This window comes from Tympanuchus pallidicinctus, unplaced genomic scaffold (assembly GCF_026119805.1).
Source record: "Tympanuchus pallidicinctus isolate F22 unplaced genomic scaffold, pur_lepc_1.0 scaffold9, whole genome shotgun sequence".
Classification (NCBI taxonomy): Eukaryota; Metazoa; Chordata; class Aves; order Galliformes; family Phasianidae; genus Tympanuchus; species Tympanuchus pallidicinctus.
In genome coordinates, this window is record NW_026294813.1 from 697,501 (window position 1) to 723,639 (window position 26,139).

Here is a 26,139-nt window from a genome sequence, read left to right on the forward strand (position 1 = left end):
CTCTGGGAGAGTTAAAGTGCTTTATAGTGTTAATATGGCAGTACTTCAGATGGGTGTAATTCTTTAGAAATTACACTTGTCATGCAAACATACCTCCCATTCTTCTCAAGGATTTCAGTCAGTATGTTTCCTTCGGCATTTCCTCCTTGAAATACATTAACAGCTGCCAGAATTCATGGACATCCATAGGAACATCTTAAACATCCATGTGTCATTACAGCCCTTTGCATTTTATTATGTAAAAAGTTCTGAAAATATTACTTGAAAGTCTTAAATATATTCTTATGATTGAACCATGATGTCAGAGACCAATAAAGCAAGAGTTTCATGTTTACCGTTAAGCCTAATATCCACAAACACTATGTTTGCAAACCACTGACCATAGTTTTGTAAAGTAAAACGTACCTGTAAGGTTGATCTGTTCTGAAAGCAATGAGTACTATTTTATGCCATGTAAAAGATGCTGAAAAGTCTTTGGTAAGCGGCTAAAGAAATCCTGTAGCCAAAATTTCAATTTTAGTCAATAAGCGTACACACTGTTTAAGCATTCAAAGTCCAATACAGATCTGTTCTTTCTATTCTCTATCTACACTGAAATAAAGAGAACAAATCAAACATTTCTGTAATTTAATGTATTTTCTTCAGGAAATCCACGGTAAGGAGCACAGGAAGTATAGGACCATTACTACACAAGGTTCTTCATCCCATATTCCCTCAAAACTTCAAAACCTCAGTGACTCTGCCTGTAAAAGAAGCTCTCTTAATTTGGTCCCTCTTTAGGGAGTGGAAAGAAGATGAATAAAATTCAGTTTCTAACTCCTTTAACTTCAAACATTCACAGTCTTCCTCCCCTTCTCCAAGAACTACAACACTACATTCTTCAAAATATCACCATGAACATCACAGCTTCTTAAAGCAAACCTAGAAATACACATATTTACTGCAGTTAATCCTGTGAAAATTACTAAAGGGAGGATATTAGAAAGGCTGTAAGAAAGAAGGGGACAGATTCTTTAACAGTCTGTTGTGGTAGGACAATTTCAAACTAAAAAATGGAAGATTTAGACTGGATATATGAAAAAAAGTTTTTTATGATAGGGTTAACAAGGGTGGAACAGAGAACTGGTGGATACCCCATCCCTGGAAACACTCAAGGTCAGGCTGGACCAGGCTCTCAGCAACATCATATAGCTGTAGCTGTCCTGTTCACAGCAGGGAAGATGGAAGGGATAACCTCTGAATGTTCCTTCCAACTTAAATTATTCTATGATTCTACGATAAACAGAAGAGATTAGACTATCTTTGTGTGAGAGCCTGAGACCATGATGAGATTGTTATTCTGTCAATGACATACCTACTTTAAAACACAATTTTTCTCCTTATAGGATCTAGTCATGTTAGAAAATTATTACTTAGGTTACAAGTGATTTCTATTTCTGCTCTACAATCATCCACTAGAAATAATAAAAAGCAATTTTGCTTTTATGATTTTTTGGATCTCTTTCCCCTCTGACTTGATTTTCAGCCTTGGAAATATCTGCTTTTTGGCCATAAAGCTTTTTCTTCACAATTCAGTCTTTATCCTAAAGTTTCAAGATAAGGTCTCAAATCTGAAGATATTTTAATAATTTTAAGAAGTTAACAAAATCACTGTAAGTAGTAAATTATTTAAAAAGTTATACAAGAGAGACTGTCTCCAGCTAAGTGAATAGGATTGCATATATTACACTTGGATCAGATGTTATTAAAAAAAAAAAAAGAAAAAAAAAAGGTACGTGAGAAGAAAGTTTAATTTTATACACATACATTTTAATTTTATATATATACATTTTACATGTCCTATTTCTGCTTCCTGGCAAGTTTTACAGTTCAGTGGAATATCAGAAAGCATGTGAGATCTTTTGGTTAGAGACACCTGGTATATAATCCAGGTACAAACTAATGACTGAAATTTTCCTTTAGTTTTTCCCCTTTTAAAATAAATCTACTAACCCAAAATTCTCAAATCTTTCCTCCCCTTTCACACTTCGAAATAAATAAGAAATGTAAAATGTGGCAAATTGCATGCTACTAACAATAGGTGATTTTCATACTTCAAGCCTCTGTTTAGAACAGCTCTTTTCAACCTACAGAATGCCACATAAATTTTCAATGAAGACTCTCAAATGTTCAGTTTAAATCTACTTATAATAATCTTATTTTCCTTAGTTATCTTCTGGACTCTGAAGCAGAAGTTTATAACCCCTAGAAATAGCAAAATAATAACCCAAACAAAGTAAGAACATTTCACTAGCTTCTCCCAGTCTTTCAAAAAACGGACCGCTGCTCAACAGAGATCTATTCCCTGCCCCCAGCATACATCCCTGCCAACACTAATGCTCAAACAATTATCTCCATGAGCCAAATTCAGTTCACCAAACCAGGAAATTAACAAAGTAAGAAAAAAATGCTGTCAGTTTTTCTCCCACATTAAGGAAATTGAGCAAGCTCAGCAAAAGATTTGAGACTAATGTCAGACACCAGAGAAGTGCAGAAGGCAGGGCCCAGAAGGAGAAGTTCAAATTTAGGGTGACACCAATTTCCCAAGAGACTATCGTCCTAATCTATTTGGGGTGCAGATTTGCACCAGACTGTTCAACTCCTGGCTTCTACTGAAAAAGCCTCAGATTCGTCTCCTTTCTCATTTCCCAAAGATACATAAGTTCTTCCTTCCCTGTTCCTTATACGTCATCTCCAGCATTCTCTTCTGGAGGAGCATCATTAACAATAGCAAAAAAAACTACCCTCTGACCAGAGAGCCATAGGAAGTACATGAGAGTTCTTAAGTTAGACAAGTGAAAATCAAATATGCACAGTGGACAGCACAGCAGGAGGTTTTCTTCAATCTTTTTTTCTACTGTTAGACAAGTTTTTTTTACATAATGAAATTAAGAACATCTGTACTATGTAGATGAAAACTTACCACTTTTCCACATTAACAGGCAGGAATAATGCAATTCCAAGCAAAAGTGGTAAAATGAAAACAATGCAAGCACACACTACTACTCTTGGTATGTTTCCCGCATCTCCAGATACCTAACAAAACAGGTTATGCACAAGCTAGAATGCTACCAGTAAGCTTAAGCCAACAGATGAAGACTGCTTCTGGTATTAGAAAAAACAACATAGGAAGCACCTCCCTGACTGAACTGAGTGCACTCGGTGAAACTCTGAAGACCAGGGAAAGCCAGCATTTCTCAATTTTGCTATTAAATAGCTTCACTAATGAAAGAGTGTGTATTTATTTACCTGAGGGTGCTAAGGGAGCTAGAACAGATGATTGCCAACATACCATCTAACCAGACTTCAACAAAGTTCAACACTGTCTCCCACAGCATTTTCCTGGAGAAGCTGGCAGCCAAAAACAACTGGCTGGAGAGAGTGGTGGTGAATGGAGTTAAATGCAGCTGGTGATTGGTCATGTGTGGTGTTCCCCAGGGGTCGGTACTGGGGCCTCTCCTGTTTAATATCCTTTCTGATGATCTCGACAAGGAGACTGAGTGCACCCTCAGTAAGTTTGCAGATGACACCAAGCTGGGAGGAAGCATCAACCTGCCTGGGAGTGGGAAGGCCCTGAAAAAGGGTCTGGACAGGCTGGATCGCTGAACTGAGGCCAGAGGGATAAAGAGTTCAACAAGACCAAGTGCTGGCTCCTGCACTTCGGCCACAACAACCACAGCCAACGCTACAGGCTTGGAGTAGAGTGGCTAGAAGATTGTGTAGAGGAAACAGACCTGGGCGTATTGCTTGATGCTTGGCTGAACATGAGCCAGCAGTGTGCCGAGGTGGCCAAGAAGGCCAATGTCATCCTTGTTTGTATCAGAAATAGTGATACTGATAGGAGTGCCGAAGTGATCACTCTTCCCTATTCAGCACTGGTGAGGTTGCACCTTGAGTACTATATTCAGTTTTAGGCCACTTACTTTTTTTTACGCCACATAAAATGTGGAGACTCTGGATTATGTTCAGAGGGCAACAAAGCTGGTGAAGAGTCTGGAGCACAAGTCTTATGAAGAGCAGATGAGGGAACACATTATTTAGTCCGGAGAAGAGGAGGCTCAGGGGAGACAATTAACTACTTGAAGGGAGGCTGTGGTGAGGGGTGGATCAGTCTCTTCTCTCATTTAGTGATAGGACTAGAGGGAGTGACCTCACATTGACCTCAAGAGGGAGTGACATCAAGAGGACATTCAGGTTGGAAGATAGGAAAAACTACTTCTGAGAAAGAGTGGTCAGGTGCTGGAAGGAGCTGTTCAGGGAGTGGTGGAGTCACCAAGCCTGGAGATGTTCAAGAAACATTTAGATGTCGTACATCTTGGGACATGGTTTAGTGTGAAATACTGGTGATAGGCAGACAGCTGGACTGGTGATCGTGGAGGTCTTTTCCAATCTTGGCACTTCTATGATACCATGATCTCTTCAAAACTAATGTAAACATTAATCACAGTGTATAAGAATGTATGTTAGGAACACAGAAAACTCAAAGATGACAAAATGTATTGAGTAGACAATGAAATATCTATGCTGACTTTGTTCTCATCTAAAAATCAATACCAGTATAACTGCACAGTGTTTTTTTTTTTGTTTTGTTTTGTTTTGTTTTTGTTGTTGTTGTTAGTTATAGCATAACTAACGATGTACTAACATTATGCACATTTACAGCACAGTTAATTCAACATTTGTAGTAACACTGGTCTGTAGAACTTGAAGTATCTGGTTCCAAATCTGTTTATTACTTATGCACATTCTTGGTTTCAAAGAAGTTACATAAGCTCTCTTGCATTACAGAATTAGGCCTAGGGGGAAAAGTCAAGGAAGAAAGGAGGAAAGAAATATGAAACTTAACATAGGTATCAGCAGCTGCCATATGCTTTAACTTAGATCAGATCTCTAATTCACGCACTAATTTTCTTGATGGTGTGAAAATCATTAAAAAAAGATTATTCTTATTGAGTCAAACTGTGATACAACCACATACAAGTATATAAATCATTTTAACTCTTTCTACTTCTATAGCTTATAGACCTGAGTCACCATGACATTTTCAGGTTAACTTTGCAGGGTTGGTGTTTGTCTGAAACTGTTACTGAGGAGACAATGGAAATCATTTCCAAGGTCTTTTAGAACTCAGAAAGTTGTTTCAGCTTAAAAATAACTTGCTCTTGAATTTTGTAGCACCTTTTCATTTGATTAAAGGACAAAATATTCAATTCTTACTTAAAATATTAGAACTTCCTCAATCTCCAGGGTTTGGCATTTTTTTCCCCGCACTGTCACCAGCTATTTTCATGATCTTGCACTCTCCAAGATACTGCAAATATTTTATTTTTCAATGGCAACAGCTGATGCTGCTGTTTTCCTCCACTAAGAAAGTCTGCTTTACTACGGCATTAATGAACACCAGCAGTCAGTGGTAACATGCAGCAGGGCAAATATAGCAAAGAATGGAAGAATCCAGCAAAGGCATCCAGGATGGAAATTCACTGTTAACTCGTGAATTACTCAAAAAGCAGATGATGCTGGCTGGGGCAAAGGATTTGCTGAAGTACTACTAGAAGCAACTTGGTTGGAAGCAAAGAAGTACAGGGGAACTGCACCTGCATAAGAATTGAAAGAGAATCTCTGATGGCTGAAGAGTATACTTAGAAAAAAGTAGAAAGTTAATCAACTCATCCTGAAGAGATTCTGAAGCAGTAAAAATTCTGAGTGGCACAGAACAGAATGCAACAGAATCTGAGGATTTTAAGTACAAAGGAATCCCAGAACTTCAGTTCTAGACATAGAAGAATAAGAAATGGAGCCTCTTGTGGGGCAACACCCACACCACCATAACTCTACCAATCCCTGTTGGAAACAGATCTGAAAAGCAAAATGGAAGTGTTACAATGCTCATCAAAGTTGAACTAAAGTCCTAAAAATGTCTGCAGTCAGTTCACAATGGATTAGGAAAAATACCAATACAGCTTAAGGAAAATATTATGGGTCTCCTGATCCTGAATGAGCACTCCACTTATACAACGTATAGAATTTAACAATACTTAAAGTCCAGCTGTTATATACTAGGATTGTCAGTGCAGCTGTAACATCTTCTATACACCAAGCATTACTATAGAATTGTTTTTTGTTTTTATTTTCCTCCCTGTAGATCCACATTCTGATTCAGCACACAAAAATCAATATTTCTGACCTTTAAAGGCCATCTAGTCCAACTCCCCTGCAACGAACAGATACGCCTACAGCTATATCAGGTTGCTCAGAAGCTGGTCCAGGCAGCCTTTAAATGTCTCCACGGACAGGGCATCCACCAGTTCTCTGACTAACCTGTTGCAGTGCTTCACCACCCCTACTGTAAAAAACGTTTTTCTTTTATCTAATCTAAATCTCCCTTCTTTTAATTTGAAACCATGTACCTTGTGTTATCACAATAGATGCTGCTAAAGAGCCTGTCTTTTTTTCTAGATATTGGTCGGCTGCTATCAGATGTTCCCAGAGCCTTCTCTTCTTCAGGCTGACCAGGCCCAACTCCATCAGTCTGTCCTTGTGGGAGAGGTGTTCCATCTCTCGGATCATTTTTGTGGCCCTTCTCTGGATGCATCCAGCAGGTTTACATCTCTTCTGCACTGATTAATCCACATCTGGGTGCAGTCCTCTAGGTGAGGTCTTAGCAACACAGAGCACAGCTGCTCTCATCCTGCTGGCCACGATTCTTTTGATGCAGTTCAGGATACCATTGGCTTTCTGGGTTATGAGGGCCCATTGCTGGCTCAAGTTCAGCCTCCCATCTGCCAGCACCCCCAGGTCCTTTTCAGCAGGGCTGTGCTCCATCCTTATACCCCCCAGCTTGTACTGATGGTGGGGGTTGCCTTGATCAAGGTGCAAGACCTTGCAGTTGGATTTGTTGAATCTCATGAGGTTCTCCTGGGCCCACTGCTCAGGCCTGTCTCTGGGGCATGCTGATCACACCACGTAGCTTGGTGTCATCTGAAAACTTGCTGAGAGTGCACTTGATCACACTGTTGATGATGAATATATTACAGAGTTTTTGCTGTTTTCCTTCTCTCTCTCCCCCCCCTCCCCCCCAATAAGAAATGGAGGAAGAAGAAATGCAAAGAACTCAATCTTCTAAAGGTTCAAGCATTACTAATTTAAATTTCCCCCCAATGCAAGTAGAGTTTACATCTACTCAAAAAGGTAAACCAAATGAAATTAAAATCATTTTTAAAAAGAATCTATGCAATTTTCACAAGAGAAGAAAATTAACACAAAAGCAACGTTCTTCTCACAGCTACTTAAAGAAAGGAAAATGTAATTTAAAAAGGTTTATGTGTATATTGTTTGGTAGTCCTAAAGTTTAAAAGAAAGCATACACTTAGAAACATAAGAAAAAATAAATCCTTCAAAAAGAAGTAGCAATGCTTCTGGTGAATAAAATCAGATTGCAACTACCCTTAAATTCACTATTTGAATTGTCAACTATATGTTAATAGGTGTTAACTAAGTACTGTGTAAATGCAGTTGTAGTGTCTTAATCTAGTTCACACAGAGCAGTTTTTACACAGGGCAGACAATAACTCCAGAAGACCGTAGTGGCTTTCAAATATGTAGGGCCATCTCAAGACTTTTTGTATGATCCTAGGAGGAACACAGGAGGTACTTAAACCAAATCTAAGTATCTCTGGACTAACAAACAAATCTGTCTGGAACTGGACCCAAATTTATAGAGTATGCTATTAGAACTCCAGGATGGAGCTGGTGACAACCCTAGACAGAAGCTACACAATGCTCCTGCACTTTGAGAAAGGTTCTTTAATTTGGATAGAGTCAGCGTGCATGCAACAGTGCATGCAGCACATTCACCCTCCTGAATGCCTGTGCTCTTGGATAAGCAGTGGATAAACACATGAAATAGCTTTATCATGCTGACACAGTATAGCTGAGCAGCTCTGCAGATCGTTCCCCAATAACTAATATAACACAGGATATCCCAGTCCTTTACATTAATTGAGCTAATCAGCAGCTGTAACATAAAATCTTCTATTTATAATGAGAATAAAGAAAAGAGACATGAGTTTCTTATCAGAAGTTTCTTAATAGTCAGAGTCAGAACTGGTGCCCATGGCTAATGCGCAAAACAAGCAAGGAAGCAGACGTAATTCATGTGGTAGACAGAAGATGGAAAAAATTTGAGATCTACACCAGAGATAGCACAGTTCTTGAGTAACTAAGAAAATAAACTGTTTATTTTTGAGTTAGCAAGAGTCATCATGCAGCAATACAAATTTACATTCTCTGCAATATTTCATTTCACTTGTACAAAATGTATCCTGAGCTCAGCAGTAAAATAATAAAAATATTTAACAGTTTAGATTTATATTTACAAAAGAAATCAACTGCACTGTGTAAGTTTCAGAACTTTCTTTACTTTAAAAAAAACAGAACCATGATAATGTAAGTTACTTGGCAATGCAACTTAGAATGGTGATATTTCACAAAGAGAAAAAGCAGTAACTTTACCAGTGCTGCAGGCGAAAAAACAATCTTGGGAAGATTCCATAGTTTTAGAAAGGTGGTTTTAAAAAGGGCTGCTTCACAAAAATCAATACACTTTCCCCATAGGTTCATGATGTAAAATTCTATAATCAAGGCTTGTAGATTTGTAATTATGGTATGTCAGCCACATTTAAACAAGAGTGTTAAAAGATTGTTAAAGTTAAACTAACACAATTGCAATGTGAATTGTCTTAGTCTCATTCTAATCTACTGGTGTCACTTCCATTTAACCAGATGGAAACTATGGGCAAATATCAGTGCTATTTTCACATGCCCCAACTTACTTTGTTCACAGTAGTTTTTAAAACCCTTGCTGATCTGAAATGAGTATAAGATTTATTTATTTGTTTAAAGATCAATTCATTTGCTCTGAAGCAGATTTTTGAGCTTGGACTACTGAGAGTAAGACTATTTTGAAATGATTAAATAATACTTCTTGCTAGGACATAAATCACAAATACAACAAATACTAATCACACTCGTCAAATCTACTTATTTGAATACTGGGTAACAAAAGTATGCAATCACTTGGCTATTAATTTTGGCTGAAAATGCAAGAGATTCTCCCCGTTTATAGTTAAAGTTCCCTTCATTAATACATAACAAGGCAGAAACACAAAGGCAAGTAAATTATCCACAAGTACAACAGTCTCTTGAGAAGGATACACAAAGAATCTGTAATATACAGATTAAAAAAATCCCACATTAAACACCCGCTTTGTTCTTAGCTCAAAAAGTAATGAGTTAGATAACTCATAAGAGTGAGCTATAGCAGGCGATTAAAAACAGACAAATGAAGTGCCAAGAAAGTGCAGAACATCCCAGTAGTTCTTGACCCATACTTATTTTGGTATACTTGTGCAGTCTGAGCATTGAACATGCTTGAAAAATCAGCTTTATAGACTAAATTCAATGCAGTTTTCTAAACTGCAAGCACAGAAAAATACAAGGAGAAAACGACTGAAATATTGAATCAGTCATTCCTGGCATGTTTATTAATACTCTACGTGCTCTCTCACACATCATGAATAAAATACCTATACAGATTCTATAGTTCCAAATGAGGGGAAAATATGAACGTTCCCAAATTCACTCAAGTCACATGCACAACAGCTGCAGTACAGAGTACTGAACAAAGCTTCTAGTTTGAGAAGAAGAGGTGGAGTGGAACAAAACCATGCCTCTTCTTGCCTCTGTATGTGCAACTGCCATAGAAGCGAGCAGCTGCTGCTGTCATTGAGACCTATGAAAGCCAAGCCAGAAACAGCCCATGTGTTTCAAGTGCTCAGGCTACAAAATAGAAGTACAGTTTCTATTGATGCATCAAACTAACTTAAGGTATGAAGTGTTTAATCACAGTGCTATTCTGCTGAAAACATAAATGGGATTTTAAAAGATAAGCGGGGTTACCAAGAAGGAAACAAAAAAGTTAACTTTAAGCTTGCCCACATGAGCTCAAAGGTGCCTTGAAAAAATGTTACATTTCCTTACAGTAGTCCAGCTGCTGCAGAATATCTATAGATCTGCATATTGTAATCACACAAAACTCAGAGAGCACTCTCTTATTCACACAGCAAAAAGCAAAAGTGAATCCTGTTGACTGCACTTGAACTCCTCACACCCTTTGTACACAGTGTTGCATGCCTCACCCTTCAAAATACTTTTTTTTTCTTTAAGTCTAGTTTATTTTTCATCATATCAACACCCTGAAATACACAGATGTGTGGACCTCTAAGGAGGAAGCTGTGACACAGCAGCTCAGTTTTAGGTTGGTGTTAAACCATAACTAAAGGTAAGTTTCCTATCACAACTGGCAATAGTTTCACATCAGAGGACTGCTCACCTATGCAGTGCTCCTAAACTATGCTTTAACTTATTAAATATTTTGTTACCATTACCCTTAAAAGGCCACAGTATTTGTATTGGCTAACAAGGTAGTTTTCAGCAGTAGTAAGGCTTTGCCTGGGCTTGTCTTGGCCAGCTGGGAGTCTTTCTTCAAGAGCTTAACTACAGTTCTGACCAGGTACCACTTACTGCTTTTGTTCAGCTTCCTACAACTGAATGGCATGACACTCCTGTATTGGCTTTCTTTCACTAACAAGTATATTTTAGTAAGAATGAGCTGCTTCTAACGTTGAATAAAAAAAGCAGTACAGAAGATCAAACAAGAGAGGGATGATAGCAGAGTCCTTGAAAACAGAGGCACAGGAAGGTGTGAAACGCCCCAGTGCAGTGAACAACTAATCTATAGCCAAGTAATGATCAAAGAAGTGCAATCTGAAGGGATGAGTAAAACTAGTTTTAGGATAACAAAGAACAATTTTCCAACATACGTTGAACATATCATATTCAGTAAATTCAGATTAAAGGTGGAGAAAAAGAGTATTTTATATTATTCATATAACTGTTAATATCATTGCAACTGGACTAATACTTACTAGGAACTTAAGCAGCTTACTTTGTAACTCAGATGCAACAAAACTGTAACAGAATTAAAACAAAAATCCATGGATTTCCATGCATTAAGTCAACAAGGAAGAAAACGAAACAGGAACGACAACAAAACAAAACACTAAGAAGAACATGCTAAACATGTATGACTGCTGTACTCGACTCTACACACAAACCATATTAAACGTCACCCCAGGGACAGAAACATCAGGTTTAGGATATAAGAGAGTGGAGAGGAAAAGTGGGGGATGAGAAAGGAAAAGAGCCTGAAGGAGAACAGGGAGGTAAGAGATGTGAAGCCGTGTTCCTCCTCCTCCACCAAGACAAGGACACCTCTTTGGTAAGCACTGTGCCACCCAATGGGTGAAGAATGCTTAGGCTGGTCTGCATCTTGCTACAACTACCATTGTGCATTAGCGCTACTGCAGCTGAATGATAAATAATAAATAGCAGCAGAATTTATTCATGGCAGCCTGGAGCCTGTTATATCTATCACTACACTAACTCATCTATTCTTTTTAAATGTTTGTAATCTGCTCCATGACAGACTTTGTGAGGGGGCTCTGTCCAACTGTAAAGGCAAAGTACAACTGTACTCAGCATAACACACTACTAACTACTAATTGGCTTTCTCAGACTCACTGAAACTACAGAAGCAGTACAAAGACTAAGACTAAGAATGTATAAACTAATCTCAGATCTAGAAGCACTGAGGACAATGGCATATAGACACCGAAGTAGCCCCATGTACAGTTATCTTTCATGCATAATTGCACTGGGACCACAGAACTGTTTTCAGGTCCAAAGTGACACAGCTATGTGGCACAGTATTCAACACACAAGCAAACAAGGCAGGCATGCACCACCTCTGACTGGAGACTCATTATTTGATGTACACTTCCCCTGTTTCCCAATTTACAGACTTGAAGGAAAACCTTGTTCAGGTAGCTTTTGTGATGCTGTATGAAGTAATGGTCATCTGAAAAGCTATTAGGCATTACCACACAGTTCTTTTGGAGAAACTATCAAGCAGCAGCAATAAGCTACTGTAGGAATTTCAACAAACTACTTGTCATTTATCAGATATACCAGTTTCTCAGAAAACACCCGTAAGTTACTCCTTTGACCAAATGAAAGAACACAGATTAAAAAAAAAAAAAAAAAAAAAAAAAAAAAAGATGACGGCCTAAGTAATGGTAGCTTTTCCACACTTCAGAATACTCTGTCTATAAAACACAGACACAAAACAGGAAACACTTTAAAATGCAAAGAAGCATTTACAGAGTTGCTGCCTAGTCAGGCCAGTAACCATAACCTATGTCACAGACAAAGCAAAAAGCAGCCACCCAGTCATTTCAGACTGCACTTAAAATCCCTTGCTGAAAAACAACGTGAGTTCATAATCTGCACACCCTGCACAGCGACAGGAAATAGGGTACTGGAATCACATAATCAATTTCTTGTTTGCAGCTGCACTTGAGAGTTGCTCTGCATTTTGAGACTAGGAACTAAAAACAAAACTCTGTACATGTTACTTTGCTAGTGTTTAACTCCAGTCTTCCCAACCTATATGGTGTTAGAAAGCATGTCCAATCTACTTTTAGGCTTCTACCAACTAAAATAGGTTACAATACAAAGCCAATTGCATAAGACTATTCTACTTAATGTCCTGATCTGGCATACATTGCAACTCCTATTCACGCCTGAACCAGTGCAGACTCAGTAGGTCCTAGTGCCTGCAACCAAATATTTCACACTAAAGGCTTTTTCTAACAACCGTAACAAGAAAGATTCACAGGGATAAATTGCATGCTTCTGAATCATGAGAACAGCTTTGCTATATTTTGAGAACAGCCTTTCATATAACCTGAGTGGATACAAGCTGAACGAGAAGAGGCTTGTATAAATGTAAGATCAAGAACAGAATGCAGAGGAGGCCGTGGAGCTTGTTGTCAAGCGAAGAAAGTAGAATAGATGTCCTGCTGTTGAAGATAAGATGGCAAAACAGTTGCTTCAGCTCAATGTGATACGAGTGGGAACTGGTACAGGCTACCCTCCCTTAAAAGGTTGGAAATTTACAGCAAGAATGACTATTAGCCTTCATCCCATGACCACCAGAGATGTTAATTATTTCTTGGAACTTCTGCCCATGTCCTTGGAGTGTAACGGACAAGTAAGTATATGCTATGCCTTTAAATATGTAGTAGTTCCCCTCTTGGATGTGCATGTTGGTGGAGCGATCCCCCACGCATGCACCCAGCGCTGTAATAAAGGGAATACCTGCTTGACATAACTGATTGGTGTGTCAAGTCACTTTGTCAGTTTTCCCGGCTTCACTTCTTAGAGGTGAACAGCACGTAGAGCAGACAAAACTGAGAGGCGGCTACCAAATCTACAACCAACTTGGCGGCATGCAAAACCGACCGCCGAGTATTTCAGCATCTGTTTGGTAGAGCAACCCAGGCAGGCTGCTTCTCGAGGAGTCCAGCAAGGCCGCTCGGACCCCGACACGGCAGCGTGACTGCCCTCGTCTCTCCAACCGCTGAGGATTCAGAACAAAACCCCGCAGCTGTGGCGGCGGCAGGCCTCTTCCCTAGGCGGGAGAAGCCGGCAGCCGCGGCGCAACTTCTGGCGCAGCCACAGCCGCCCCCGCGCAGGACGAATGCCGCCGGCGGAGCGGGCACCGCCGCGAGCACCGCGAGCGCCGCGAGCACCGCCAGCCGGGCCCAGCGGCGCCCAACGCGTGGCGGCGGGGCCAGGGCGCCCGCCAGCCTTCCCGCACTCACCGCTTCACGACGCCGGTTTTGATCTTGATCTGCCTCAGGCGGGGATCGGCCATGGCGGGGCTGCAGAGCGGGCCGGGGCCCTACGGCGCACGGGCGGAGGGCGCGGTGAGAGCGGCGGAGGCCCGTGACTGAGCAACACGGCCGTCCGCATGCGCCGAACGGACGGCAGCCTGCACGGCGGAAAGGAGAGGCGGGGTGAAGGGGGGGCGGCGCTCCGCGGAGCCGCTCCCAGCTCTTCGGTCCCCGTGGCGGCGGCTCCGGGCTGCGGCGTGAGCAGAGGGGCAGCAAGCTGGAGAAGTTTTTCTGCCCCGAAATAACTGAGAACGCAACAGCAGCGCTGTGCCTTCAGCCTTAGTGTTATTACTGAACGGCAGTTTAAGGCTTTTTTCCTTTGTGCTTGTAATTAGTTGAAGCTAAGGCTCACCAGGTGGGCCAGTCCCTGCAAGGCTTTGGCTAAGCTCTTTAAAATCTTTACCAGCGACCTAGATAGTGGATTTGAGTGCACGCTGAGCAAGTTTGCTGGTGACACCAAGCTGAGTGGTGCAGCTGATGCCATGGAAGGGAGAGATGCCATCCAGAGGACCTGGAAAGGCTTGAAAAGTGGGTCCTCATGAAACAAATGAGGTTCAACAAGGCTAAGTACAGGGTGTTCCACTTGGGTCATGGCAAACCCAGGTATGAGTACAGATTGTGAGAAGAACTCATTGAGAGCAGCCGTATGAAGGAGAACTTAGGAGTTCTGGTGAACAAAAATCTTGGCACAAGCCAGCAGTGTGTTCAGCAAAGTGCAAGGTTTTGCACTTGGGTCAGAGGAATCTCTGGCATCTATACAGACTGGAAGGAGTGGTCCTTGAGAGCAGCCTTTCAGAGAAGGACCTGTGGGTCTTGATGGATGAAAATGAGCTGCAGTGCTCTTGCAGCTTGGAAAGCAAGTGGTATCCTGGGCTCCATCAGAAGAAGGGACAGGGAGGTGATTGTCCCCCTCTACTCTGCTCTTGTGAGGCCCCATCTGCAGTACTGTGTCCAGGTCTGAAGCCCCCAGTACAAGAAAGACATGGAGCTGTTGGAGAGGGTCCAGAGGAGAGCCACGAAGATGATCAGAAGACTGGAGTACCTCCCCTATGAAGATAGGCTGAGGAAGCCAGGCCTGGAGAAAAGAAGGCAGCGGGGTGTCCTCATTGCAGCTTTTCAGTACCTAAAGGGAGCCTACAAACAGGAGGGAATCAACCCTTTGAAAGGGTAGGTAACTGCAGGACAAGGGGAAATGATTTGAAGTTGAAGGAGGGAAGATTTAGGTTGGATGTCAGGAGGAAGTTCTTTACTATGAGGGTGGTGAGGTGCTGGAACAGCTGCCCAGAGAGGTTGTGGATGCTCCGTCCCTGAGATGCTCAAGGCCAGGTTGGATGGGCTCTGGGCAGCCTGGTCTAGTATTAGATATGGAGGTTGTTGGCCCTGTCTGTGGCAGGGGGGTTGGAGATTCGTGATCCTTGAGGTTCCTTCCAACCCTAGCCATTTTGTGATTATGTGTGCACTTATAGCCCAGAAGGCTGACAATATCCTGCAATGCATTATAAGAGGGGTGGCCACCAAGGAGAGGGAGTTGATTGTCTCCCTGTACTCTGCCCTTGTGAAGCCCCTGCTGGAGCACTGCATCCAGGTTTGGAGTCTGTAGCACAAGACAGACATGGAGCCTTTCGAGAGGACACAAAGATGATGAGAAGGTTGAAGCCTCTTCCCTGTGAAGTCAGGCTGATGGAGCTGGTTTGGTTTGGAGAAAAGAAGGATTCGGGGAGATCTCGTTGTGACCTATCAGTACTTAAAGGGAGCTTATAAACAGAAGGGAGACTGACTTTTTACACAGGCAGATAGTAAAAGGATAAGCAGTAACAGTTTTTGCAGCATCTGATGCACAGACTCAGATGGGAATGATCCAAATTATTTATTACAAGTTCTCACATCACTTATATACCTTCACAAATTTTCTTTTTCTAGCTTTCCTATCCACCTCTACAACTTTCCCATCTACCTTTACATGTCAACAGAGCATTCTACAAAACACTCTTCAGTCTTTCATGCAGATGTTTGTCCAATCAGAGCCATGAGACATTCTTTCTTCTTCTGGAGGTGTCCTTGGTTCTCATGCTGTTTATCTTGCTCCACAGCTGCTGCTCTGAACAGTTTTTCTTGTATTCCCACAGGTTTTAATCTAAATCGGGGAAATTTACATTAGATACTAGGAGGAAATTTTTTACTCGGAGGATGGTGAGGCACTGAAACAGGTTACCCTGAGAAGCCGTGGGTGCCCCATTCCTGGAGGCATTCAAGGCCAGGTCAGATTGGTTTCTGAGCAGCCTGATCCAATGCCTGACTTAGTGGTTGGCAACCATTCCCCTGGCAGATACCATGCTTCAAGCTTTATTCCAATCCAAGGTGTTCTGTGATTCTATTATAAGCTGGGTAGGCACTTGCAGTATTGAATTCACAGGAGCATTATCTGAGGTAAGTCTGTGCTCTAAGAATCATGGTTGTTCCATTTGCCCCGCATGGTCTCTGAATTAGCAGTCTGGTCTCCTGCTTCAGTCAGTAGAAGAGTCTGCCTCTTCTCCTGAATGTCTTGAGGTGCCCCCTTAAGGGCATATATTTCTTTGTTGTCTCTGTGGGGAGACATGTGTTTTCAAATCAACCTGAATAATGCCGTATCTGTTCTCTGTACAGACATTTACAGATGAGCTGTTTATCTGATACACAAACCTGACACCTTTTGTGCAATGAGGAGAGAGAAGCATCATGGTAGGTGCAAGATAGCATGTGCCCACTCCCTTCCTTCAACTGAAACCCAGATCTTCTCAGCCAGGCTTGGAAAGTTATAGCAAGTTGTTGTGGTGGGGATAAATGCATTCTCTCAGCAGCTTCAAAATAGTAGGATGTCCACTTGTGCTGTGAACCATTTAGAAATACAAACCAGCACAAGTAGCCTGCATTACTGCTTTGGGCCTAAAATGTTGTCTTTTCTATATTTGACATGATTGTAGCAGAACAACGAATATCTGTAGGGAGAATAAAAATGTCCTAGAAACTGCAGTATCCATGAAAGTAACTCTTTGTTTCAAGCACTACAAATTTTTCAATTTTAGCCCTGAAACATCAATTCATGTCTCCAACAGTGTGCAGGGAGGTGGCACACTTCCCTACAAATAGAGTCTGGCTGATATACTGGGCTCTCCATTGCTCTCAGGAGGGAATTGAGTATGACAATTATCCTTCTTTCCTTCTTGATGGAGGCAGTCTTAAGGCATGGAGTAAACCGCTTCATCCTAGATAACCTCCAGGGTGGACCTTCCACCGCATCCTCACTCACCCCTCCCTCAAGATCCAGAATCTCAAACATACTATGTAGGGGCTAGGGAATTGAGGTAGGTGGGGATGGGGTTTGCCTGTGACACCAAATTAGGCCCTGTTTCCACCTTTACTCATTTCTTAAATCCCCTTCCTTTCACTGACCATGGTAGAGCAGAGGATCCACCACTGTTTGTGTGGTAGTGCTCTGGTGCCCTTCTTGCAGGTAGATTTGTCATAAGCAGTAGTCCTAAGTCATTTTGCTGTTTTGCTAAGTGCTGCTAGGAGGTGGGTGCCTGAAGATAGTTTCCTAGTGCTCCAGCTATGCTGATCTATGGAACAGATGATGCAAATTCATGATATTTCCTTGACTATAGTAGTGGAGTTACTGAAATAACAGGGCTAGATCTTTTGTTGGAGTGGAGTGTTTTGTGATATACCACTAGTTCATCTGGAATACAGAGCCAATACTAGGTGATGTTCAAATTAAAAGCCATACAACACCTATGCTGCTGAGGCCAGAGTATATCATGCAGAAGAAGGTGCAGTCACCTCTAAAATCTACTAACCTCAGTGGCAGTTTCCATCTTGTTGTTGGGTTTGACAGCTTGAAAAAAATATGTCCATGGCTGTGCCAAAAGTGTGCTCACTTCATCTGAGACTACTACTTTAATATTTAAATGCTGAGTGAGATTTTGTACTATTTTGTTTATCCATCAAAACCATCTGTGCAGCCTGAATATAATTTCATTTTCATTTATAAGAAATCAAATTGTAGAAATTATTTAGTCTTCAAATTCTATTCTATTCTGTAGGAAAATATAATTTCATTCAGCCTCCCTAAAGAGTAATAGATAAATAAGATTAGATTTTGAATAAAGTTTAGCAGTATCTCAATTTTTTTTTTTACAAATTCAGTAGATAAAATTAACCTCTGTACAGCTGGCCAGCACAAAGCTAGGGAGATTGAAGTGCGCAAGAATTAATCTCCCTGGTTAGAGCCTGGACTTGCAGTGTAAATCTCTAGATCTTCTTTCTTATGAGATAATCATCATTCTTGAAAATGATCTTCCAAAAACACCACTCACCCTCCAGATGCCTAGGTAGTTTTTCAGTGTCACAAGTGTAAACAAATGCCATAGGTTATTAGCGCACTGACATGGCATGAATAAAGGTAAAAAGGGTTGCAGCAGTGGCGTTTGCAATGTACCCACTGAACACAGGGAATCAAGTGGGAGCTGGTTGTTTTCTTGCAGGAGAGGCTTAATTGCACTAGAAAATTATGTGAAAGAGAAATGATCTGCTGGGCAGAAGCTGAAAAATTTTGAGGTAATGTCCATTCTCACTTCCTCCTTCGTAGTTTCACCAAAGACCCCAGGAATTGATTCAGATTTCATCCATACTAGTGTGAAAAGAAAATAATTCATCAGAATGTGGTGGTGTAAAACCAGAAGAAAAATTACTCTTTTAGAGGAAAAAATTTTAAGTAGTACAGTTCATAGAATCACAGAATCGTAGGGGTTGGAAGGGACCTCCAGAGATCATCAAGTCCTGCCAAAGCAGGTTCCCTACAGCAGGTCTTACAGGTAGGTATCCAGGCAGGTCTGGAACATCTCCAGAGAAGGAGACTCCACCACCTCCCTGGGCAGCCTGTTCCAGTGCTCCGTCACCTCACTGTAAAGAAGTTCTTGCGCACATTTGTGCAGAACTTCCAGTGCTGCAGTTTCCGGCCGTTTCCCCTTGTCCTGTCTCCACTCACCACTGAAAAGAGTCCGGCCTCACCATTCTGCCCCCCACACCTCAGATATTTATAGACCTGGATCAGGTCCCCTCTCAGTCTTCTTTTCTCAAGGCTGAACAGACCCAGTTCACTCAGCCTTTCTTCATCAGTTTACCATGAGAAGACAGCAATTTTGAATGCTCAAATTTTGCATTGTTATTGAGCACGGGTTACAAAACGTCTCTTGCATAGTTTTAAGGAGGTTTAAACTGTGACTATAATTAATGCTAAGCTACAATTCAAACCTTTTTAGCTAACTCAAGGCTTAAAAAAAAAAAAAAGAAAAGAAAAAAAGGAAGGAAAGAAAAAGAAAGAAAGAAAAACATCTTTTGCTAGTTCAGTCCAACCATTAGGTGAAGAGCTGAAAGTAGTGAAGGAAAAATGGATTTATGCGCATGCATCAAAAGGAGAATATATCCCTTTGCAAATGATTTCCATGGGTTCCCTGCTTACAAATGAAGAGATATGTGATATAACAATTCATTGTTCTGGCACACATTACAACCATGATGTGCAGTTTTTAATGCATCATGTTACATTAAGCTTAGCCCATGGTCTAACACCATGTAACATAAATTTCTTTGAAGGGAGTAACATAACATGATACTGTCTTTTAAAAGACATACACGATTTTTTCAGATCACCTACCTTTTATCCATGAATGCCCAACCCAAAAATCAAGGTGGCAGACAAAAGTGGAGTGAATGAGTATCCACAAACCAGAATATTTATCTTGTGTAGTTTTGCTCATTGCTACCTGTAGTCAATGACTCCAGTCAATTTTTATGTTGTAATGCATGAGCAAAGTTGATGGACATATTTTTTTGTCACCCCTGGTTAGATTTTATTCGGGGTCAATCAAGGGAGACCTAACAGCCATTAAGACTGTAAAACATACTGAGAATCCTGAAAGTGTTTATTTCACAATACAGAGAGGGCTTTGATTATGGGCCTGTCACTTACATTATTTTATCTGCTTTCTCTTTATTCTATGAGACAGTTAATTTTTTATTATTTTAATTGAATGTCTCTAGCTGAGGAATATTTTTAAATAAAGCTGTTGTGTAAGCAGTTGTAATTGGAATAAAATAAAACATTATTGATTTGACAATAACTGGATTTTCCAGTGAAAGTTCAAATTCAGATCTGAAGTTTAAAGAATTCATAGATTAAGTGTCTGTCTGATCAATCTCTTTGAAAACAAGAAGGGCGAATTTTATCTTTTGAAATGTTTGTATATACATTTGCCTGGTTTTTTTTCTTCCAGTAGCCATTATGAAGATTCAGATTTTTTTGAGGACATTCTTGCATAGATTTTTTTTTTTTTAAATTTGGTCTTCAAAATCTGTTTGATTCCTGAGTGACAATGTGCAACATTATGTAATTGAATTATTTCTGTGATAAGATACAAGAAAACCTTGTGAAACTTATGGACATTATCTGACATCTGTGTGGGTTTGACTGATCACATGCTTCAGTGCAAAGTTTGAATAGCAAAGGAGATTTCCTCCTTTTTTGGCCACATCTGAGAACTGCAATTCTTACTGGATAATGAACACTCATGACAATATTCTCCAAAGAAGAAACAACCTTTGCCAGTGCTTAGCAGACAGGAACATGTTGGTGGCACACAATAGTGGAGTTTAAAGTAACTGGCACCAAGTAGGCAAATGATGCTAATATCCCTTATGGTGCAACCTATGATATTCTGTTTCTCCTGAGACAGCAAATGAAGGAAAACAGTGTGTCCACAGAACGTAGCATTGAAAGGGAACAGTATTGGGAAAGTTTAAGGGACATTAATAGGACAAACTTTTTTTTTGACGGCAATAAACAGAATCATGATATAATTTGACATTTTAAGGCAAATTACGCTATGCTGCTGTTGAAAAATTAACACTACAGTGCATGTTGAATAGTTTCAAAACTGATGTTTTGTGAATGGATTGTGGAAATTATGTGGCATTTTTTGTGAGCTCCTGCAGGAATCTGTTCACCAGGCTGTGTCAAGAACCTAAGGGCCCCAGCTGAAGAAAGATCCTGAGATGGAACAAAGAATTCTGACAGTTTTAAGGGACCAGTGTGTTCCAACCCAGGATCATCAAGTGGCATGTGTCAGGGACCTAAAGGCCACATGGGTACAGCGTGCAACTGGGAACAGCCCTGCAGATCCTGGGCGAGAATAAAAGCAGGAGAGAGGATGCAGTGGGTGAGAGAGGAAAAGTGCCCTTTGAAGGGGAGAATGCCCTGCTGGCACTGCCTATCGAATCCACTACCGGCATGTTCCTTCTCTCTCCTTTCAGCAGTTTGCAGTCTCTCAAGTCTTGGCAAATTGCACAGTACTTGCTTAGGGAGTTTTCACTTCCCACTTACAGGAATTGTCTAAAATGGATGCCTGTGTGTGTGAGTGTGTGTATGTTGAATATAACCCATAACCCTCTGTGCTGCTCTGAGTGCATAGTTTGCTTGCCTCTGCTCCTGGGACATCCTGACCCTCTGATCCAAACATACTCTGCAACACAGGCCTAAGATATTCGATGTATTAATTTATTACCTAAAAGGAAGTATAAAATAATTGCTACTAATATCTAGGAATGTGAGGATCCAACAGGGAAAACAAGCCCAGCTCTACATTTTAAAGTGGACAAACAGAGCTTGTAAAGCTCACAGCAAACTTAAGGAGTGATACAAAATGTGAAGAACGTATCCCACACAGCAAGATATGAGGGGTTACGTATATTTAGTCTGAAAACAGAATTTGATCAGAGAAGAAATTTCTGGCAGCAGCAGGTTGATAACTCAGCAGAATTATTTTATCAGTCAGATACATCGTGCTCACGGGTTCTTGTCATGGTGGGAGACTTCAACCATCTGGATGTCTGTTGGAATGACCACACAGCAAGCTGCAAGAGGTCCAGGAGGCTCCTGGGATCCATTGATGATAACTTTCTGGTCCAGATACTGAACAGACCAACCAGAGGTGAAGCGTTGCTAGACCTGCTGCTTGCCAATGCGGAGAAAATCATTAAAGGTGTAAAGGTTGGAGGCAGCCTGGGCTGCAGTGACCATGCCCTGGTTGAGTTCATGACCTTGAAGGATGTGGGCCTGGCAAAGAGTGGCATCAAGACTCTGAACTTTGGAAGAGTGAACTTTAAGCTGTTCAATGGACTGTTGGCCAAGATCCCCTGAGATGCTGTCCTTAAAGACAAAGATGTTGAGAAGAGCTAGCTACTCTTCTAGGATGCCTTTCTAAGAGCACAAGAGCTCTCTGCCCCTCTGAATAAGAAAGTGGGCAGAGGAGGTAGAAAACCAGCGTGGCTCAACAAGGACCTGCTGGGCATACTGAGGGCAAAGAAAGGTGTATACAAGCTCTGGAAATAAGGGTGTGTCACCTGGGAAGAATACAGGGATGCCATCCATACTTGCAGACATGGGATCAGGAAAGCGAAGGTGCAGGCAGAACTGAACTTGGCAAGGGACGTGAAAAACAATAGGAAGACATTCTACAGTTACATTGGCCAGAAGAGACAGGCCAAAATTACGTACCTCCTCTGGTAAATATAAAAGGAGAACTGGCTTCAACGAACAAAGAGAAGGCTGAGGTACTGAATGAGCTCTTTCCCTCAGTCTTCAGTGGCTGCCAGGATTCTAGTATTTCTCATGTCCCTGAACTCTGTCCCCTAAACCTTTAGGTGGGGACTGGGGCGGTAAATCCCCCCATCCTGCCACTGTAAGGGCAGAGCAAGTCTGAGACCACCTCATGAGATGGAATGTGTACAAGTCTATGGGGCTGGATGGTGTTCATCCCAGGGTTCTGAAGGAGCTGGCTGAGGTAGTTGCCAAGCCACTCTCCATCATATTTAAAAAGTTGTGGCTGTCAGGTGAGGTCCTGGATGACTGGAGGAAGGGTCACATCACTCCCATTTACAAGAAAGGGAGCAAGGAGGACCCAAGGAACTACAGGCTGGTGAGTCTCACCTCTGTGCTTGGGAAGATCATGGAGCAGATCCTCCTGGACGACATACTTGATCACATGAGGAATGAGCGTGTGATCTAAGACATCCAGCACAGCTTCGCCAGGGGAAGGCCATGCTTAACCAATCTGGTGGCCTTCTTTGATGAAGTGACGGCATGGTGGACAAGCGGAAGGTGACCAATATCATTTACCTGGACTTGAGCAAGGCCTTCAAATGGTCCCCCACCACATCCTTATCTCTAAATTGGAGGGATGTGGATTTGATGGATAAACCAGCCAATGGATAAGAAGTTGGTTGAAAGACTGGAGAGAGAAGGTGGTCATCAATGGTTCTATGTCCAGGTGGAGGCTGGTAAAGTGCAGCATCCCCACGGGTCTGTCTTGGGACCAGTGATCTTTAAAATCTTATTCAATGACTTCGACACGGAATCCAGTGCAAATTTGTTGATGACACCAAGCTGAGTGTTGTGATTGACATGGTGGAAGGAAGGGCTGCCATTCAGAAGGACCTCAACAGGAAAGGTGGTCCCGAGTGGACCTAATGAGGTTCAACACAGCAAAGTGCAAGGTTTTGCACTTGGGTCAGAGGAATCTCTGGCATCTATACAGACTGGAAGGAGTGGTCCTTGAGAGCAGCCTTTCAGAGAAGGACCTGTGGGTCTTGATGGATGAAAATGAGCTACAGTGCTCTTGCAGCTTGGAAAGCAAGTGGTATCCTGGGCTCCATCAGAAGAAGGGACAGGGAGGTGATTGTCCCCCTCTACTCTGCTCTTGTGAGGCCCCATCTGCAGTACTGTGTCCAGGTCTGAAGCCCCCAGTACAAGAAAGACATGGAGCTGTTGGAGAGGGTCCAGAGGAGAGCCACGAAGATGATCAGAAGACTGGAGCACCTTCCCTACGAAGATAGGCTGAGGAAGCCAGGCTTGTTCAGCCTGGAGAAAAGAAGGCAGCGGGGTGTCCTCATTGCAGCTTTTCAGTACCTAAAGGGAGCCTACAAACAGGAGGGAATCAACCCTTTGAAAGGGTAGGTAACTGCAGGACAAGGGGAAATGATTTGAAGTTGAAGGAGGGAAGATTTAGGTTGGATGTCAGGAGGAAATTCTTTACTGTGAGGGTGGTGATGTGCTGGAACAGCTGCCCAGAGAGGTTGTGGATGCCCCGTTCCTGAGGTGTTCAAAGCCAGCTTGGATGAGCTCTGGGCAGCCCGGTCTAGTATTAGATATGGAGGATGTTGGCCCTGTCTGTGGCAGGGGGGTTGGAGATTCGTGATCCTTGAGGTTCCTTCCAACCCTGGCCATTCTGTGTATGATTCTGTGTAATACAATGACTAGAAGCTTGAACTAGATAGAATCAGAATAGGATTAGGGGGAAATCTGTATTTGTGGAAGCTGGAGATATTTCAAGGCAGATAAGATGCTCAAGGAAGGTAAGATGCCCTATCCCTGGTGGCGCTCAAGGCCAGGCTGGATGTGGTTCTGGGCAGCCTGGTCTGGTGGTTGGCAACCCTGCACATAGCAGGCGGGTTGAAACTGGATGATCATTGTGGGCCTTTTCAACCCAGACCATTCTGTGATTATGATGGTTCTATGTTTATTCAAGGATATGTTTTAGCTTAGCTGAAAGCTAAGGCTTAGTACAGATACTAGCAGGTGGAATCTGTGCAGGGGTTTAGGCCAGACCAGTACCTTCATTCCCTAAAAGTCTGCTAGCCAGAACACATACACTTACACTGAGTTTCTGTGTTCTTTTCTCTTTTTCCTTTGCCTTTCCTCAATCTTTGAGGAAACTCTACACTCTTTCCTGTCACTTTCCCTTTTCTCACTTCAGGCCACTCACTCAGAACAATATGTAATGCTGAAATCCTGCTCCTGGACTATTAATTTTCTTGTGGGTAAGGAAAATGAGACACAGATCTGTTTACTTCTCTGCTACACAGAGAATGCAGAGGTGTGGGAGGTGCTAGAAATAATTACAAGTAAACATCACACTGTAGTTATTATAGCACTGATGATTTTACTAAAATTATCCTGATTAAACTGCTTAATGGGATTTTCATACTTCTAGCCTTCAACAAGGAATGAAAACATCTCTATTTGCAGAAATGTAATTTACTGGTTTTGATATATACAAAGCTTTCAAAGTATATCCTGTAGCAATCATTCCTCATCCAGTAGAAAACACGAGCAGACCAGGGAACTATGACCTTGAAATAACAACTATACCTTAATTATACTTTTCAAGCAGATCTCATCTTGCTTAATTTAAGCTGCATCAGTATTAGGTGTCTAGCCTGTGCCTATTAGGCTTCATTTACACTGAAGAGAAAAACATCTCTAGAGTTCAGTCCATGCTATCTAAGTCAGGTATGTAAAGCTGTTGGGATTTTTTATCTTGTACAGGATCACAGAATTGCAGGATTTGGAAGGGACGTCTGGAGACCACCTAGTCCAACCTCCCTGCTAAAGCAAATTCCCTACAGTAGGGTGCACAGGAAAGCATCCAATTGGGTCTTGAGTATCTCCATAGAAGGTGACTTCACCACCTCTCCGAGCAGCCTGTTCCAGTGCTCTATCACTCTCACAGTAAAATAGTTCTTCCTCATGTTTGTATGAAACTTACTTTGTTCCAGTTTGTGCCCAAATACACCATGGCATACCCATGACTAGCTTAGAAATCCCAGGAACAATTTCTGTCTCTTTTTCATCTCTGGAGTGACTACTGTTGGTTTTATTCAACAGCTTAACCCAAGATACCCTGGATTTAGAATGTAAGGCAATGCACAATTTTCTCTGCTAGGAGAACGTCCCCAGTGGTAGAACAGAACGTATTTGGCATGGAAAACCATCTCATTTGTCCTATTTGTCTTGTTTCATCTTTCCTGTAATAATTCCATGTAATTGACATAAAAAGAAAAAGAAGAGGGACAGTGCAGCCAAGTTATTAAATTGCTTCCCTGTGGGAAAATGTTTGTATGCAAAATGCTAAAGCAAGTCAATCAGGGAGGTCTGCTTTCTTGGAGAGTCTTTACTTACCTGGTTGAATGGGCAATATCATAGGAGGACTTTCTTAGCAGAAGGGGGAATTTGAGTGAGGTAAAAGCTTGAACCAGTGACCTACTGGATAACCAAAAGTCTGAGTTCACTCAGGCTTGTAAAGAAAAGATGTAACTATGTAAGTCCGTTAGAGTTCAGGCAAGCACCCAAAACTACATCAGAGAAGGC

The 26,139-nt window shown here is 41.7% G+C and overlaps 1 protein-coding gene across 1 annotated transcript in view; it reads right to left on the reverse strand.

Moving 5' to 3' along the window:
• The window catches only part of TBCA (tubulin folding cofactor A), a 32,914-nt gene extending 18,922 nt beyond the window's left edge, over nucleotides 1–13,992 (reverse strand). Inside the window, exon 1 of the mRNA XM_052670212.1 lies at nucleotides 13,827–13,992. Within this exon, the coding sequence (XP_052526172.1) occupies nucleotides 13,827–13,879 (53 nt within the window). The 5' untranslated portion in view covers nucleotides 13,880–13,992. The remainder of the gene's footprint in view (nucleotides 1–13,826) is intronic.
• Nucleotides 13,993–26,139: the final 12,147 nt, after the last annotated feature.